Consider the following 17,559-nt stretch of genomic DNA (forward strand, 5'->3'; position numbering starts at 1 on the left):
TGTTGGCCAGGCTGGTCTCGAATTCCTGGACTCAAGTGATCCAAAGTGCTGGGATTAGAGACGTGAGCTACCGTGCCCAGCCTGTATGCTTTTTAAATGTATATAACAGGAGTATAAAAGATATGTCCCATGTCACAGATTGGAAACACGATTCAGAGAGGTTTTATTTTTCTTGAAGGAACATGCTAGTTAAGTGACAGTTAGGACTTAAATCCAAATCTGTCTAGTTCTAAAGTCCTGCTCTTTGGAGTTCTCGATCTTTTCAAATAAACCATTCTGAGTTTCTCTCACTATTTTCTCATGTCTTCTGTCTATTTATTTGGAGCAACAGTTCATCCTCTTTTCACTCAAGTATATAATTTTCATCCCTTGAAATAAGTAGCTCAAATGTATGTCAAAATTCTTGAATCATTGCAATGTGGTTTTCCCGTCACGATGGTACCTCTTTCCACTATGGTGTCTTTCATGAGTATCTAATCCTGGAGTATTGGGCTTTTTTCTCTCTTTCATCTTTTTTATGTTGTATACAAAGCAGCTATTAGAAATGATTAATTATTGAAAACTAAAACTCTTAAAATATGGGATCTTGGACAATTGGTACTATCTAGTTGAAAAATACATACTGTTGGCTGGGCATGGTGGCTCACACCTTTGGGAGGCCGAAATGGGTGGATTGCTTGAGACCAGGAGTTTGAGACCAGCTTGGGCAATGTGGTGAAAACCTGTGTGTACAAAAAAATACAAAAATTAGCCAGGCTTGGTGGCACACACCTATAGTACCACCTACTTGGGAGACTGAGGCGGGAGGGTCTCTTAAGCCCAGGGGGTTGAGGCTGCAGTGAGCCGTAATCGTGCCATTGCACTCTAGCCTGGGTGACAAGACCCTGCCACAAAAATAAAGCGAAAGAAAGGGCTCTTTAGTTTTTTCTGGACAGAGTCTTGCTATGTCACCCAGGCTGGAGTGCAGTGGCGCGACCTCAGCTCACTGAAACCTCTGCTTCCCGGGTCCAAGCAATTTTCCTGCCTCAGCCTCCTGACTAGCTGGGATTACTGGCACAGGCCAGCACGCCCGGCTGATTTTTCTATTTTTAGTAGAGACGGTGTTTCACCATGTTGGCCAGGCTAGTCTTGAACTCCTGACCTGGTGATCCACCCACCTTGGCCTCCCAAAGTGCTGGGATTACAGGTGTGAGCCACTGCGCCCATCCAGGGCTCTTTAGTTTTTAATATTTTTTACCAGGCATTTTTAACTCACCTAGAAATATTTGGTTTTTAAAAGCTTTGTACAGAAACCTGTCATCTCAAAAAAACAGTGCATTTCTGTTAGGCAAGGTATATTGGAAAATATCCCCAGCTGGTATCATAATAAGTGTCTTGTATTGCAACTGTCTTTTAAGACCTGATTTTAGATAATCTGCAGGAAGATCTCACAAGGCTATATGACAAGAAAGTGACAGCTTCAGACTAAGCAAGTGCAAGGTAAATACTTGTAGAGAAAAATGATCTACAATCTAGTAATACTTTGCTTTCTGGCACACTTAATCTACTTACTGGCTTGAGGATATGAAAAGATTTAAAGCTGCTTTTTGAGAAAAAAAAAACCTGTGTTTATAGATACTCTTGCAGACCCCTCCTTTTTTTTTTCTTCTTTTTTTGAGTTGGGAGGGGGGGGTCTCGTCCTCTTACCCAGGCTGGAGTGTAAGTGGCATGATTGTGGCTTACTGCAACCTACGTCTCCCAGGCTCAAGCAATTCTCCTGCCTCAGCCTCCTGAGTAGCTGGGACCACAGGCACATGTCACCACGCCTGGCTAATTTTTTGTATTTTTGGTAGAGATGGGTTTCACCATGTTGGCCAGACTGGTCTTGAACTCCTGGCTGCAAGCAATTCGCCTGCCTCGGCCTCCCAAAGTGCTGGGATTACAGGCATGAGCCACTGCACCCGGCCTAGATTCTCAGCTTTTTTTTTTTTTTTGAGGTGGAGTCTCATTCTGTCTCCCTGGCTGAGGTGCAGTGGCGCAATCTCAGCTCACTACAACCTCTGCCTCCTGGGTTCAAGCGATCCTTCTGCCTCAGCCTCCCAAGTAGCTGGGATTTCAGATGTGTGCCACCACACCCCACTGATTTTTGCCTTTTTAGTAGAGACAGGGTTTCACCATGTTGGTCAGGTGACCTGACCTCAAGTGATCTGCCTGCCTTGGCCTCCCAGAGTGCTGGGATTACAAGCATGAGCCACTGTGCCCAGCCAATTCTCAGCTTTTAAGTGTGCACTCTTTCCTAAAATTGATGTAAAATTGTGGAATTTTAGAGAGTAGTTCTTTCATATCTGTTCTCCAGTGGATCATGTTGGCTGTGAAATTGCTGTGGTGTTTAGAGTCCACTTTGAAGAGTGCTATTAACATTTTAATTTTCATGATAGTATTTAATATACTGGAGGCTGGGTACGGTGGCTCACACCTGTAATCCCAGCACTTTGGGAGACTGAGGCGGGTGAATTACTTGAGGCCAGGAGTTCGAGACTAGCCTAGCCAACATGGTGAAACCCCATCTCTACTAAAAATACAAAAATTAATTGGACATGGTAGCAGGTGCCTATAATCCCAGCTACTGGAGAGGCTGAGACATGAGAATTGCTTGAACCCAGGAGATGGAGGTTGCAGTGAGCTGAGATTGCACCAGGGCACTCCAGCCTGTGCAATAGAGTGAGACTCGGTTTCAATAAATAAATAAACAAACTGGAAATGACATTTTTTCCAACTATTTAAATTCATGATGAAAAATTTTAGATGTCTGTTTAAATGTGTGAGGGCATATATAGTTTATAAAAATTTAATTTATAGCAGGTATATGTGCAGAATTTTTTTGAAGATGACTAATCTATAGCAGGGTTTCTCAACCTCAGTGCTATTGATTTTTTGGACTGGGTAATTCATTGTTGTGGGGAGGCTATCTTGTGCACTGTAGGATGTTTATGAGTATCCCTGGTCTGTACTCACTATATGCCCCTAGCAGCTCCCCAGTGACAACTGAAAACGTTTCCAGACCTTGCCAAATGTCCTCTGGGTAGTAAAAATGCCCCCAGTTAAGAATTACTGATTTTACTGATTTAGGGCTAGTTACATCATGGTGGCTCACACCTGTAATCCAAGTACTTTGAGTGGCTGAGGCAGGAGGATCTCCTGAGGCCAGGAGTTCCAGCCTGGCCAACATCAAAACCTCATCTCTTAAAAAAAAAAAAAAAGATTAGTGATCTAAAACCATGTTGATCTCCTTTCAGTGACATAGAATTTATATCAACATTTCAGACTTTTGCTAACCTCAACTTTGAGTTGTCTACTATATAACTAATCAAAAGCATGATCTAAGATGGAAGATTTTCAAGAGGTATAATCTAAGGGATGTCACATTAATTCATTGGCAAAAGTCAATAAATTTTATCCGTGTGCCAAGGCAGGTAGCCAAATAGCTACATACCAATTGTCTGTTAAGTTCTGCCACATCTCTTTGTATTTTTTTTTTTTTTTTTTTTTGAGACGGTCTCATTCTGTTGCCCAGGCTGGAGTGCAGTGGCATGATCACAGCTCACTGCAGCCTTGACCTCCCAGTCCCGCCTCAGCCTCCTGACAACAGGCAAGCACCACCATGCCTGACCAATTATTTTATTTTATTTTTTGTAGAGATGGGGGTCTCTCCATGTTGCCCAGGCTGGTCTCAGACTACTGGGCTCAAGCAGTCCTCCCTCCTCTATATCCCAAAGTGCTGGGATTACAGGCGTGAGTCACTCTTCTGTCCACATCTCTTTGTACATTTTTTTTTCTTTTTTTTTTTTTTGAGGTGGAGTTTCACTCTTTCACCCAGGCTGGAATGCAATGGTGTGATCTTGGCTCACTGCAACCTCCGCCTTACAGTTTCAAGCAATTCTTTTGCCTCAGCCTCCCGAGTAGCTGGGATTACAGGCGCCTGCCACCACGCCTAGCTAATTTTTGTATTTTTAGTAGAGACGGGGTTTCACCATGTTGGCCAGGCTGGTCTCTAACTCCTGACCTCGTGATCCGCCCACCTCAGCCTCCAAAAGTGCTGGTATTAGAGGGGTGAACCACCGCGCCAGGCCCTATAAATATTAACATTATGTCTTTCCTTATATCTGGAGTCAGTGTAGGAAATGGCTATGTGGAAAACCTCTACTGTTTTGTGAAAGTTCTGTTATATTCTGTGTTTCTTGTATTGGGAACCAAGCCAAATTACTGCAATAGTTTACAGGTGAATTGGTATGCTTTCTTTGAGTTACATCACCACAGCTGTGTAAAACCTTTTGCCTTAACTACCAGGAATCTCTGAGCCAAATTTGTGACTTAATTATAGTGTCTTCCCTTAGCCTGGTTTCTATTATCCTACTATGATTATTTCCTTACTCTCCCTCTCCCCTTCATTTTTTTTTTTTTTGGCACAGAGTGTCACTCTGTCACCCAGGCTGGAATACAGTGGCGCTATCTCGGCTCACTGCAACCTCCATCTCCCAGGTTCAAGTGATTTTCCTGCCCCAGCCTCTCATGTAGCTGGGATTACAGGTGCCCACCACCATGCCTGGCTAATTTTTTGTATTTTTTGTAGAGATGGGTTTTCGCCATGTTGCCCAGGCTGGTCTCGCACTCCAAACCTCAAGTGATCCATCCGCCTCGGCCTCTCAAAGTGCTGGGATCACAGGCTTGAGCCATTGAGCTCCCGACCACCCTTCGTTTTATTAAAATGGTTCTCAGTTTTATTGAATCTGTGCGTTTTATTATAAATACCACCTTGTTTTAGAAATTTCCATGCATTAAATAAATACAATTTATGGGGTAATGTAGTTAGAACTATCAGTAACCTGACAAATAGGTGTAGAAGTCATTATAGGATTTGTTTATTTTTTTAACCATCATTTTCTCAGTGTACTATTCTTGCCTAAAAGAGGACAGTGATTTGTTGGAAATCTTAGGATAATTATAAATGATAGAAAATACTATCTTTCTTTCCTAATCAAACTCTAGGTTCTCTGTGTTTTTACTTTATTATACACAGTTTTATTTTAAAAAAATATGTAATTCTTGATGCTAAACATAGAGGTAAGCTTTTTCTGAAACTAATCTAAAAGTATTTAGTACTTTTCACTCTAAGATGTTGATTTATTGAATACCTGCAATATACTGTGCCTTCTGCCAGGTACTTTTATATATTCTTACAATGGTGCTATGAGGTGGGTAGTCATATATGTGTGTGTGTGTGTGGGTGTATGTGTGTATATGTGTGTGTGTGTGTGTGTGTGTGTGTGTGTATATATATATATATTTTTTTTTTTTTTTTGGGACAGGGTCTTGCTCTGTCACCCAGGCTGTAGGGCAGTGGCACAATCTTGGCTCCCTGCTATGTCTGCCTCTCAGGCCCAAGTGATCCTCTCACCTCAGCCTCCCAAGTATCTGGGACCACAGGCACAAGCCACCATGCCTGGCAAATTTTTGTATTTTTTTGTAGAGATGGGGTGTCGCCATGTTGCCCATGCTGGTCTTGAATCTGCCCACCTCAGCCTCCCAAAGTGCTGGGATTATAGGCATGAGCCACTGCAATTGGCCCTTTGGTACTATTTTTACCTACAAAGAATCGAAGGTTCTGAAAGGAGTAATGTCCAGATAAGTTGTTCTCATTCCAAAGGTCTTGTTCTTTACACTATGAGGTTATAAAGCTGTTAAGGCAGTGCTTGTCTGGGTCTGTAAGTGTTACTTCTTCTTATGTCATCTGGTTATGAGGAAGGATCAAGATTGCTTAAATTCTGAAGTAATCTATATCAAACCCCAGAGGGAATCAAGAAACAAATACATTTAGAATCAATGAAAATAATTTATGGCAACAATTATCTATAATTGTTGATATATGCTAAAAATACAAACTCAGATTATGTTAAAATAATTTAATAGATAAATTGCCCAACATATTACCAACAAAAATTTGAGAGGTATTCTTAATTCTGGAGATGAAGTAAAGGGCAGTAATATTGTGCAGTTCTTCCCTTGGTACCTTTATCAGAGGCAGGAGATTGAGTTATAGATTGGCCATGCATCTAATCCGGTGTGGCAACTCTTATATTTTTGTGTTAAGAGACTACCATACAATTTTATGTTTATCTTGCATGTAAGTACATACGTAATGTCACTTTTCCCACCTAAAATTAAAGGCTTGTGTCATGTTATATTGGGAGGTAGTTTGTTATAACATATTTGCTAGTCTTAGAACAATTACATACTGTTTCTCCAGAAAAAAAAAATAACAGTTTCTTGACTTTTTCTGCCTTCAGTTTCCTGTTTTCCAGCACCCAACATAACTTGTAAGGATTCCAGTGGCAATGAAACACATTTTACTGGGAACGAAGTTGGTTTTTTCAAGCCCATATCTTGCCGAAATGTGTAAGTACATTACTGAAACTTAAATTTTCAGATTACTTGCCTATATTATATCTTCATTGCATGAAGAGAGGAGATAATTTATGGGGACTATCCTGAAAATGTATCTTTTATCTTTTTGCTTGTGTCAGAAAACCTTTATTTTAAGTGTTTGTTTTTTAGTTTTTGAGATAAGGTCTTGCTTAGTCACTCAGGCTGGAGTGCAGTGGCATGATCACGGCTCACTTCAGCCTCTACCTCCCAGGCTCAAGCAATCCTCCTACCTCAGTCCTGTAAGTAGCTGGAGTACAGGTTTGTGCCACCATGCCTGGCTAACTTTTAATTATTTTGTAGAGATGAGATCTCTCTATGTTTCCCAGCGCTGGTCTCGAACTCCTGGCCTGACATGATTCTCCCATCTCGGGCTCTCAAAGTGCTGGGATTTACAGGCATGAGCCACCACACCCAGCCAAGTGTGTATTTTTTTTTTATAAATGCAATTCACCAATCAAGTAGAGCTGAGTAGTCCAGTATGCGGGAAAATAAAGACTATAAATGGCCTCATGCCATGTTAATTCAGGTCAGTTAGTTTATGCCACTAGTTGAGTTATGAAAAAATTGTCTTCAAAATGTGGGAGATTTCCAGAGTACAAATAGCAATTGTGTACCTATTGTATCAGAAAAATGCTAATTGATTTTTTGCACATAAAGGGCATTTTAAACTTGGTTTTATTCTTTGTGATAAATATGGATGATGAATGGTAATGTTAAACAGAATTCAAAAGTTATCAGTTTGGCTAGCCAGACACAGTAGTATATGCCTATAGTCCTAGCTACCTACCCAGGAGGCTGAGGCCAGAGGAGCCCGGAAGTTCACGTTTAGCCTGGGCAGCATAGTGAGACACTGTCTTTTATAAAAACAACAGCAAAAATGATCACTTTGGGATAGTAAGACAAATGGCTTTCTTTTGTTAGGAATTTCTCTATTTAAAGGACTTTTAGGCCCAGTGTGGTGGCTTACACTTGTAATCCCAGCACTTTGGGAGGCCAATTGCAGGAGAATCACTTGAGGCCAGGAGTTGGGGACCAACCTGGGCAAAGTAGGGAGACCCTGTCTCTACAAAAAAATACAAAAATTAGCCCAGTGAGGTGGTGCTTGCCTGTGGTCCTAGCCACTGGGAGGCTGGGGTGGGAGAATTACTTGGGCCCAGGAGTTTGAGGTTGTAGTGAGCTATGATCACAGTAACAGAGTGAGACCCTGTCTCTAAAAAAACTTAAAATTAAACATTTTTTAAAAAGGACTTTTAAGTTTGATTTCTCTTTCTGCTAAAGCTTATTATTCATTCTTATGTTCCTGCTTTGTACTAAAAACATGATTTAGTGTTATCTATTTTTAATTGTTGGCATTATATTTTCAGCCTAAAACTGTATATTGTTACATTCTATTTGATGGCACTTAGTTTTGGTTGTTTCAAGAAATAAGCCACTGTACAGATGCATTGAACCTTAAAAAGGAAAGAGAAAAAAAAGAAATAAACCACCATTAGACTATCGCTACAAGTTGTTGGAATTCTTAGCAAGAACTCTTAGTGTTCTTTCTTTCCTTTTGACCCTACCTCATTGAGTTAATGAGGGGCTTTTGATTCTATCTTGCTGTATAATCCTAAGCCTACCACTGATCTTCTTGGGTTCCAAGATTTTGCATTAGTCAAGTAAAAATTATTAAAAAAAGAATAGTTTGCAATGTACTTAGATATGATTTCATTTTTTTTCCATTACAGAGGTAAGTTTAAAAAATAGGGTTTAGTTAATACCTAAATTTATAGATATTTCTACCTTAAACATTCTAAACAACTAATATATTAAATGCTGGTCCAAGATATAGGTTATAGTAAGAAAATCATCTGTTGAGAACAGCTAACCACTCAGGCTGGAACTTACAGGTTTATATTATCTGTAATGCTAACACCAGAATGGTCTGTTACTTAATTTCCAAGTTAATGCTGATTTTTCTTTCAGTGTCTCAAAATGGATTAGGCTGCATACAACTGAGCTACACTAATCATACTCATAAGCATTTTTTATTTTATATTTTTTGAGACAGAGTCTTCCTCTGTAGCCCAGGCTGGAGTGCAGCGTCACAATCATGTCTCATTGCAGCCTCAACCTTCCAGGTTCAAGCCATCCTCTCATCTCAGCCTCCCAAGTAGCTGGGACTAGAGGTGCATGCCCCAAAGCTTGGCTAATTTTTGTATTTTTAGTAGAGATGGGGTTTCACCATGTTGCCCAGGCTGGTCTCAAACTTCTGGGCTCAAGCGATCAGCCCGCCGTGGGCTCTCAAGGTGCTGGGATCACAGGCATAAGCCACCGTGCCTGGCCCTTATAAGATATTGATATCAATTATGATAAGAAATATAACCATCAGGGAAACCAGATATTCCAAGGCTACTGGCCAGCTTATTCCCTTCTTACAATAAAGTTTACTATTTCTTTCTTTCTTTCTTTTTTTTTTTTAAGACAGAGTTTTGTCCTTGTTTCCCAGGCTGGAGTGCAATGGTGTGATCTTGGCTCATTGCAACCTCCACCACCCTCCGCCATCACTGAACCTTCCCGGGTTCAAGCGATCTCCTGCCTCAGCCTCCCAAGTAGCTGGGATTACAGGCATGTGCCACCATGCCTGGCTAATTTTCTATTTTTAGTAGAGACGGGGTTTCTCCATGTTTGTCAGGCTGGTCTCGAACTCCTGACCTCAGGTGATCCACCCGCTTCGGCCTCCCAAAGTGCTGGGATTACAGCTGTGAGCCACCGTGCCTGGTCTAAGTTAACAATTTCAAGACAGAATTTGTGGCTCGGCATGGTGGCTCACGCCTGTAATCCCAGCACTTTGGGAGGCCAAGGCAGGCGGATTACTTGAGCTCAGGAGTTTGAGACCAGCTGGGCAACATGGCGAAACCCCATCTCTACCAAAAAATACAAAAGTTAGCTGGTGGTGTATGTCTGTAGTCCCAGCTACTTGAGAGGCTGAGGTGGGATGATGGTTTGAGCCTGAGAGGCAGAGGTTGCAGTGAGTCGAAATCATGGCTACTGCATTACAGTATTGGTGACAGAACCAGATCCAGTCTCAAACAAATAAAAGAAAAAGAGTGAGCATTGCTCAACAGAACAATGGGAGTTAGACTGATGGGTAATTTTGATGGTAAGAGTGGCAAAGCTAAGATAACCTGATAAATAATTTTGCTTTATCGAGATATTAGGTATGTGCCTACCAAAAGGCCAGCTGCTGTGCAGCTACTGAATAAAGACTCAGCGATACATTCTTACTCATTAGCTGTCCCTTTTCCAGTTTCATATTTTCTTTGTACTCCTGTTAGCATATCGTTTTTCAAACTATATATAATAGTTTAATACTTGATTAAAATTTCATCTTAGTATTGCAAATATTCTATAATGTATTCTCCAGAAACTGAAGTCTGGTAACCATGTCTGATTGATGACCAAGCCACCCACCTATTTACACTGGCCATCTATGTTAGTATTACGTCATAGCTTCATTTGGGTTAACTTGGAGGTCTGGGTGGTGGTGGTGAGGCCATAGTTGTTCCATGTAGTCATGAATGGGCCTTGCTCCTTTTGTCTTGTGGCTTTGCTTTCTGTAGTCCTCAGAGTCCTTTCCACTAAGCCAGCAGATGGGAAAGAGGAGAGGGAAACCTTTGTAGGAGTATTTTATGGGCCAGACTTGGAAATGGTGTACACTTCCATCGTCCTTCCACTGGCCAAAACTCAGTTATGGCTGCACTTAACTGCAAGGTGAACTAGGAAATGTAGGTTAGCTGTATATTCATAAGAAAAAGAGAAATGAGCCAGGTGTGGTGGCTCACTCCTGTAATCCCAGCACTTTGGGAGGCTGAGGCGGGCAGATCGCTTGAGGTCAGGAGTTCAAGACCAGGCTGGCCAATATGGTAAAACCCCATTTCTACTAAAAATATAAAAATTAGCTGGGTATGGTGGTGCGTGCCTGTAATCCCAGCTACTCAGGAGCCGAGGCATGAGAATCGCTTGAACCTGGAAGGTGGAGGTTTCAGTGAGCCGAGATCAAGATTATGCACTGCACTCCAGCCTGAGCAACAGAGAAAGAGAAATGGCTCGGTGAATAACTAATCTCTGCTATACTACCAGTTTTCAGATTATTCTTTAGGGTGATTTACTTACATAGATAATTGCTTTTCTAATTTCGTTTCCCTTCCCAGCCAAGCTTTTTGAAACTTGTTCTGATAATACAAGATTTCCTGTCTAATGCAGTATGGCTTTTGGCCATGCTGATATTCACCAGCAGTCTTTGTCAATATATCAAAGGAATGTTTACAGTCCATATCTTAATCTTTCTACAGCATTTGGCTATTCCCTTCTTTCTCTCTCTCTTTTTAATATAGAGACAGGGTGTCACTATGTTGACCAGGCTTTTCTGTCTCAAATTCATGGCCTGAAGTGATCCTCCCACCTCAGCCTCCTAAAGTGCTGGGATTACAGGTGAGAGCCACTGTGCCCAGCCTGGCTGTTTCCTTTCTTAAAATACTTTCTTGGCTTTCTTAAAATGCTTTATTGGCTAGGCCCGGTGGCTCAGCCTGTAATCCCAACACTTTGGGAGACTGAGGTGGGTGGATCACCTGAGGCCAGGAGTTTGAGACCAGCCTGGCCAACAAGGTGAAACCCTGTCTCTACTAAAAATACAAACATTAGCCGGGAGTGGTGGTGGGCACCTGTAATCCTAGCTACACGGGAGGCTGAGGCAGGAGAATCACTTGAACCCAGGAGGTGGAGGTTGCAGTAAGCCGACATTGTGCCATTGCGCTCCAGCCTGGGTGACAAGATTGAAACTAAATCTCAAGAAAACAAAAGAAAACAAAACAAAAAACCAAAAAAACTTTCTTTTTTTGGCTTATAGTGTAAAACACTCTTCTGTGTCCCTTCATTCCTATTTCTTTGCTTCTTCCTTAAGTCTTGATATGCTTGGTCCTTTTTCTTTTTTTCATTCATCCATCCCTTTGGCTTCTCTCATCATCTTTGTATATACATGTGCCATATAAAAAGTTGGTGATACGTTTTATATTCTATTCAGTTTTAGACCTTAATATATATAAATAGCCAGGCGCGATGGCTTATGCCTGTAATCCCAGCACTTGAGGAGGCCAAGGCGGGCGGATCACCTGAGGTCAGGAGTTCAAGACCAGCCTGGACAACATGGTGAAAACGCGTCTTACTAAAAATACAAAAATTAGCCGGATGTGGTGGCTGGTGGCTGGTGCCTGTAATCCCAGCACTTGAGGAGGCCAAGGCGGGTGGATCACCTGAGGTCAGGAGTTCGAGACCAGCCTGGACAACATGGTGAAACCCCGTCTTACTAAAAATACAAAAGTTAACCGGGTGTGGTGGTGGGTGCCTGTAATCCCAGCTACTCAGGAGGCTGAGGCAGGAGAATCGCTTGAACCCGGGAGGTGGAGGTTGTAGTAAGCCAAGATTGTGCCATTGCACTCCAGCCTGGGTGACAAGAGCGAAACTCCATCTCAAAAAAAAAAAAAAAGTACATATATATATATATATATATAAAGATTGGCTAGGTGCAGTGGCTCATGCCTGTAGTCCCAACACTTTGGGAGGCCAAGGCCCACAGATAACTTGAGGTCAGGAATTTGAGACCAGCCTGGCCAACATGGTGAAATTTTGTCTCTACTAAAAATACAAAAATTAGCTGGGTGTGGTGGTACATGCCTGTAATCCCAGCTACTTGGGAGGCTGAAGCAGGAGAATTGCTTGAACCCGGAAGGTGGAGGTTGCAATAAGCCGAGATCGTGCCATCGCATTCCATCCTGGGCAACAGAGTGAGACTCTGTCTCAAAAAAAAAAAAAAAAATTATGTGAAACATATATATATGTATATATAATATATACTAGTATATTATATATAGTAATATGTCATATAATATATAACATTACCATCTTATATTAAATATATAATATAATATTTAATGTAAAACATATTACCATCTTCATATATAATATATAAAATATAATTATATATTTTAGATCATATATAATATATATAAATATGGTAATATTCATTAGGCACAACAATGGGAGAGCTGGGCACAGTGACATGTGCCTGTAGTCACATGACAGTGTGTCCAGCTCTCCCTTTGTTTTTTCTCTTTTGTTCTTTTTTCTGTTTTTTGGAGACAGTCTTGCTCTGTCACCCAGGCAGGAGTGCAATGGCGTGATCTTGGCTCACTGCAACCTCCGCTTCCCAGGTTCAAGCGATTCTCATGCCTCAGCCTCCCAAGTAGCTGGGACAACAGGCATATACCACCACGCCCAGCTAATTTTTGTATTTTTAGTAGAAATGGGGTTTTACCATGTTGGCCAGGCTGGTCTCAAACTCCTGGCCTCATGTGATCCAACCCCCTCAGCCTCCCAAAGTGGTGGGATTACAGGCGTGAGCTACCACACCTGGCCCCACTGTTTCTTAAGCTCTCTAATATCTAAAATATATTACCATCTTTATATATGTTACATATATATATATATAAGGCCTAAAATTGAATTGAATTGAATATCAATATATTAACTATCTTTATATATATTATATAGGTAAGGTCTAAAATTGAATTGGACCAGGCATGGTGGCTCATGCCTGTAATCCTAGCACTTTGGGAGGCCAAGGCGGGTGGGTCACTTGAGGCCAGGAGTTTGAGACCAGCCTGGCTAACATGGTGAAACCCCTTTTCTACTAAAAATACAAAAATTAGCCAGCTGTGGTGGTGTGTGCCTGTACTCCCAGGTACTTGGGGGGGCTGAGGTGGAAGAATCGCTTGAACCTGGGAGGCAGAGGTTGCAGTGAGCCGAGATCACGCCACTGCACTCCAGCCTGGGCAAAAGAGTGAGATTCCATCTCAAAAAAAAAGAAATAAAATTGAATTGAACATCAATATATTACCATCTTTATATATATTATATATATAAGGTCTAAAATTGCATTTGTTTCTTTTTCTTCAAATCCTTTCCTCCTTTGTCTCATTGAATGGCACCAGTTCTACCCAGTTTCTTAAGCAGAAACTTTGGATTCATTACTTATTTTTTATTATTTTTTTGAGACAGAGTCTCACTCTGTCACCCAGGCTGGAGTGCAGTGGTGCAATCTTGGCTTACTGCAATCTCCACCTCCTGGGTTCAAGTGATTCTCCTGCCTCAGCCTCCCGAGTAGCTGGGATTACAGGTGCCTGCCACCACGTCCAGCTAATTTTTGTATTTTTAGTAGAGACTGTGTTTCACTCTGTTGGCCAGGCTGTTCTCGAACTCCTGACCTCAGTGATCCACCTGCCTCGGCCTCCCAAAGTGCTAGGATTACAGGCGTGTGCCACCGCGCCTGTCTTGGAGTCATTCTTGACTTCTCCTTTTCCCTCATTCCCCACATGTAGCCTGTTTGCTTCTGCCTTGTTAGTATTTCCCAATTTTGTTCACTTCTTTCTCCCACTGTTACTGCCCATTAGATTTCAGCGTTAGTTTTTGCATTGCCTTCTAAATTATTTTTCTGCTTCTAGTTTGGTGCCCTATTCCATTGTAGATGAGGTGCTCCTGCCCTCAGCATAAAGTTTGACATCCTTATAACGTTAGACACATAAACAGCATCTCTGGGCCACTTACTACTTTTTCTAACTCCCTACAAATATGCAATGCAGTGCAATAAAATACACACACACACACACACACACACACACACACACACCCGAAAGAGAATTATGAGCACACACACACACACACACACCCGAAAGAGAATTATGAGCAGGGATCTTACGTGATGAAATTTGACTTCAAAATGATAGTTCTGGCTGTCTCTTTTGCCTGTGACACTCTTTCCTCAGAAGCATGGCATGGCCATCTCACTCACTTCCCTCAGGTCTCTGCTCAAATATCACCTTCTTAATGAGGCCTACTCTTACCACTCCATTTAAATGGCTCCTGGCATTCTACACAGCCTGCTCTACTTCTTTTTTTTTTTTTGTTAACATTTATGACTTTCTAACATAGTATATGATTTATTTTTTAAATATATTTGTGTTTATTGCTTGTTACCACCAGCCTGTAAGCTACACGGGGATAGGGATCTTTGTTGCTTTTATTCATTAATATATTCCAATAGCCTAGAATAGTGCCTGACACACAGGAGGCATCTAAAAAACATTAATTGAGTGAAAGAATGAACCAATTAACAAGTAGTAGTTAATAATTTTTTTTCTAAAATGTTCACATTGGAAATATGATACTCAGATTTTAATTTTTTGCAGAAATGGCTATTCCTACAAAGTGGCAGTCGCATTGTCTCTTTTTCTTGGATGGTTGGGAGCAGATCGATTTTACCTTGGATACCCTGCTTTGGGTGCGTATGTTTCATTAAAAAAAAATCCTTATGAAACCTATATTTTGGTTCATTGTAGGTGTTCTTATGGATTAAATCTCTGTGTATTTATTATAAGTTCTATATAATTGGAGTTGAGTAGTTAACGTTCTTCTGTGAGTATAGAGCTATCAATTAGCCCAACAGTTCAGCTTAGGTAAGAAATACTGACTTTTCCTATGTTTTCACCTTTATGAAAACACACACAAGATAGTGGAGGCATTTACTTACGATAGTACACTGGAACTGTCACTGCTAGTGCTGGGCACACACTGGATGTTTAGTTAATGTTTTATGAATAAATGTACATCCTCTACCACTCCAAAAAATATTTCCTTCTGCCCAAATCTCTTTCACCATTGCCCTGGGATTAGAAACTATGCACTTCTTTCAGAACAAGTTGGGGTTGGAACTTTGGTGACCCACTTGAGCTGGGGTGGGAGCCTGACTTCTATCACCCTTAGCCCCCTTTCTATATCTTCCTTCTGGCTGTAATCACATTTACTATAGTTACTAATGCTTATGAAAACTATTTACATTTTACGATAGCTTTTGTTTAAACAGTACTTTCACATGCCTGCCCTTGTTGAAGCCTTACAACCCTCTGAGTTTATCATCCTCTTTAAATCCTCTTTAACAGGTAAGGAAACTGTCACCAGAGAGGTTAAGGGATTTACTGAGTCTGGAGGCTTTCCTTTATTCTGTGACGTATTTGTTGTTATCATCTTTGTTTTATGGATAGGAAAATTGTCACGAGATTAAGAGATTTACCCAAGGACACTCAGCTAGTGACCTCAATTTGAACCCAAATTTTCCCGCTCCAGAGATCATGCTTTATTTACTGTAGTACTCTGCTTCTATATTAGCCCTTCACTGAGCAAATTTAAAGTTTTTGAATGCTCTGCCTTCTAGCTAGCAAAGCTAACCTTATTTCTTCCATGTTGCTACCCACAAAAGATCAAAGAGAAGTCTTCACTGTGGGGTTGATGGTAGATATATTTCTGACAGCTGTACTAAAACTCAGTGTTGTAAGTTCCTAAGTAAAAGTCATAAAGTACTATATATACTTGTTTAGTTAATTAAACATATATTCAACATTTAAATAACTAAGTGATATGGAAATAATGATGAAGGTCACAGTGTATATTGGTTAAAAATAAAATAAATATGTTAGTAGGCCAATTTATGGTACAGCGCTGTAACAGAACCATAACAGTGCTGTGTGAGTACAGAAAAGGGACTGATGCAGTTGACTGAAGGAAGTTCTTAGATATGGTGACATTTGAGCTAGGGTTTGAAGGATGAAAAGATTACAGAGGTTGAAGGCATTGCAGGGAACAGCATGTGTAAAGCATATAGTGTACACTGGGAGATTAGGGGACAATTTAGCTGATCGTGTAGGAAGAACAATGCAGGAGGTGACACTGCCTACAGAGGTAGTCTATGGTCCGATTATAAAATGCTTTGAGTATCTTGCTATGGAGTTGGGTCCTTTAGATATCAAAAGTTATCCTTTTAGGTATCAGAAGCAATAGAATATTTTTTCTTTTTTTGTGACAGAGTCTCACTCTGTTGCCCAGGCTGGAGTGCAGTGGTGCGATCACGGCTCACTGCAACCTCGACCTCCTGGGCTCAAGGTATGCTCCGTCCTCAGCTCTGCCCCTAGCAGCTGGGACTACAGGCATGTACCACCATGCCTGACTTATTTTGGTATTTTTCTGTAGAGATGGGATTTTGCCTTGTTGCACAGGCTGCTCTTGAACTCCTGGGCTCAAGCTGTCCTCTCACCTCAGCCTCCCAAAGTGCTGGGATTACAGGGATGAGCCACAGTGCCTGGCCAATTTAAAATTTTTTAATATTTTAAATAAGTTGTAATTTCTATTAAGAATCCAAGGTTAAGGAATTTAGGCATTTTTATTTTAAATGATCACTGCCTCAGAAAAAATTCTTAACTACGTAATACAATGTTGACTGCAATGAAAGTAGTTATAGACAAAATCTAAAATTCAGTTTTTTGCTGGGTGCAGTGGTGTGTGCCCATAGACTTAGCTACTCAACAGGCTGAGGTGGGGGGATTGCTTGAGGCCAGGAGTTTGAGGCCAGCAGAGACAACATAGTGACATAGTGAGATCCCATTTCTACAAAAAAGAAAAAAAAAATCCCATTTTACAACTAACCTTACTTAATCTTTCTTTATGGTTATGAAAAGCAGTGGTCCTACTTATATTAGTTTTTTTTTCCTTCATAGTGCTAATTATAAATCTGTTAGCCTCGGGGATTTGTTTATTCATTCATTTCAGTCTTCCTCTGGAATATACATTCTTTTTTTTTTTTTTTTTTGAGGCGGAGTTTCGCTCTTGTTGCCCAGAATAGAGTGCAATGGTGCGATCTTGGCTCACCGCAACCTCTGCCTCCTGGGTTCAAGTGATTCTCCTGCCTCAGCCTCCCAAGTAGCTGGGATTACAGGCATGCGCCACCACGCCCAGCTAATTTTGTATTTTTAGTAGAGACAGGGTTTCTCCATGTTGGTCAGGCTGGTCTCGAACTCCTAACCTCAGGTGATCCGCCTGCCTTGGCCTTCCAAAGTGTTGGAATTACAGGCGTGAGCCACTGCGCCTGGCCTGGAATGTACATTGTTAAAGGCAGAGGCCTTATCTGTCTTAGGCAAGTTGGTGTCCTGAACAGAACCTGACAGACAGTAAGAC

General features: G+C 41.2%; 1 protein-coding gene across 2 annotated transcripts in view; it reads left to right on the top strand.

Moving 5' to 3' along the window:
• TM2D1 (TM2 domain containing 1) overlaps positions 1-17,559 on the top strand; it is a 44,709-nt gene that overhangs the window by 10,025 nt on the left and 17,125 nt on the right. For both annotated transcript variants that reach the window (XM_063698180.1, XM_055361930.2), the window contains exons 3-4: positions 6,324-6,432; positions 14,745-14,836. In XM_063698180.1, the coding sequence (XP_063554250.1) occupies positions 6,324-6,432; positions 14,745-14,836 (201 nt within the window). The remainder of the gene's footprint in view (positions 1-6,323; positions 6,433-14,744; positions 14,837-17,559) is intronic.

The sequence above is a fragment of the Gorilla gorilla genome, chromosome 1 (assembly GCF_029281585.2).
Source record: "Gorilla gorilla gorilla isolate KB3781 chromosome 1, NHGRI_mGorGor1-v2.1_pri, whole genome shotgun sequence".
In the NCBI taxonomy this organism is placed as follows: domain Eukaryota; kingdom Metazoa; phylum Chordata; class Mammalia; order Primates; family Hominidae; genus Gorilla; species Gorilla gorilla.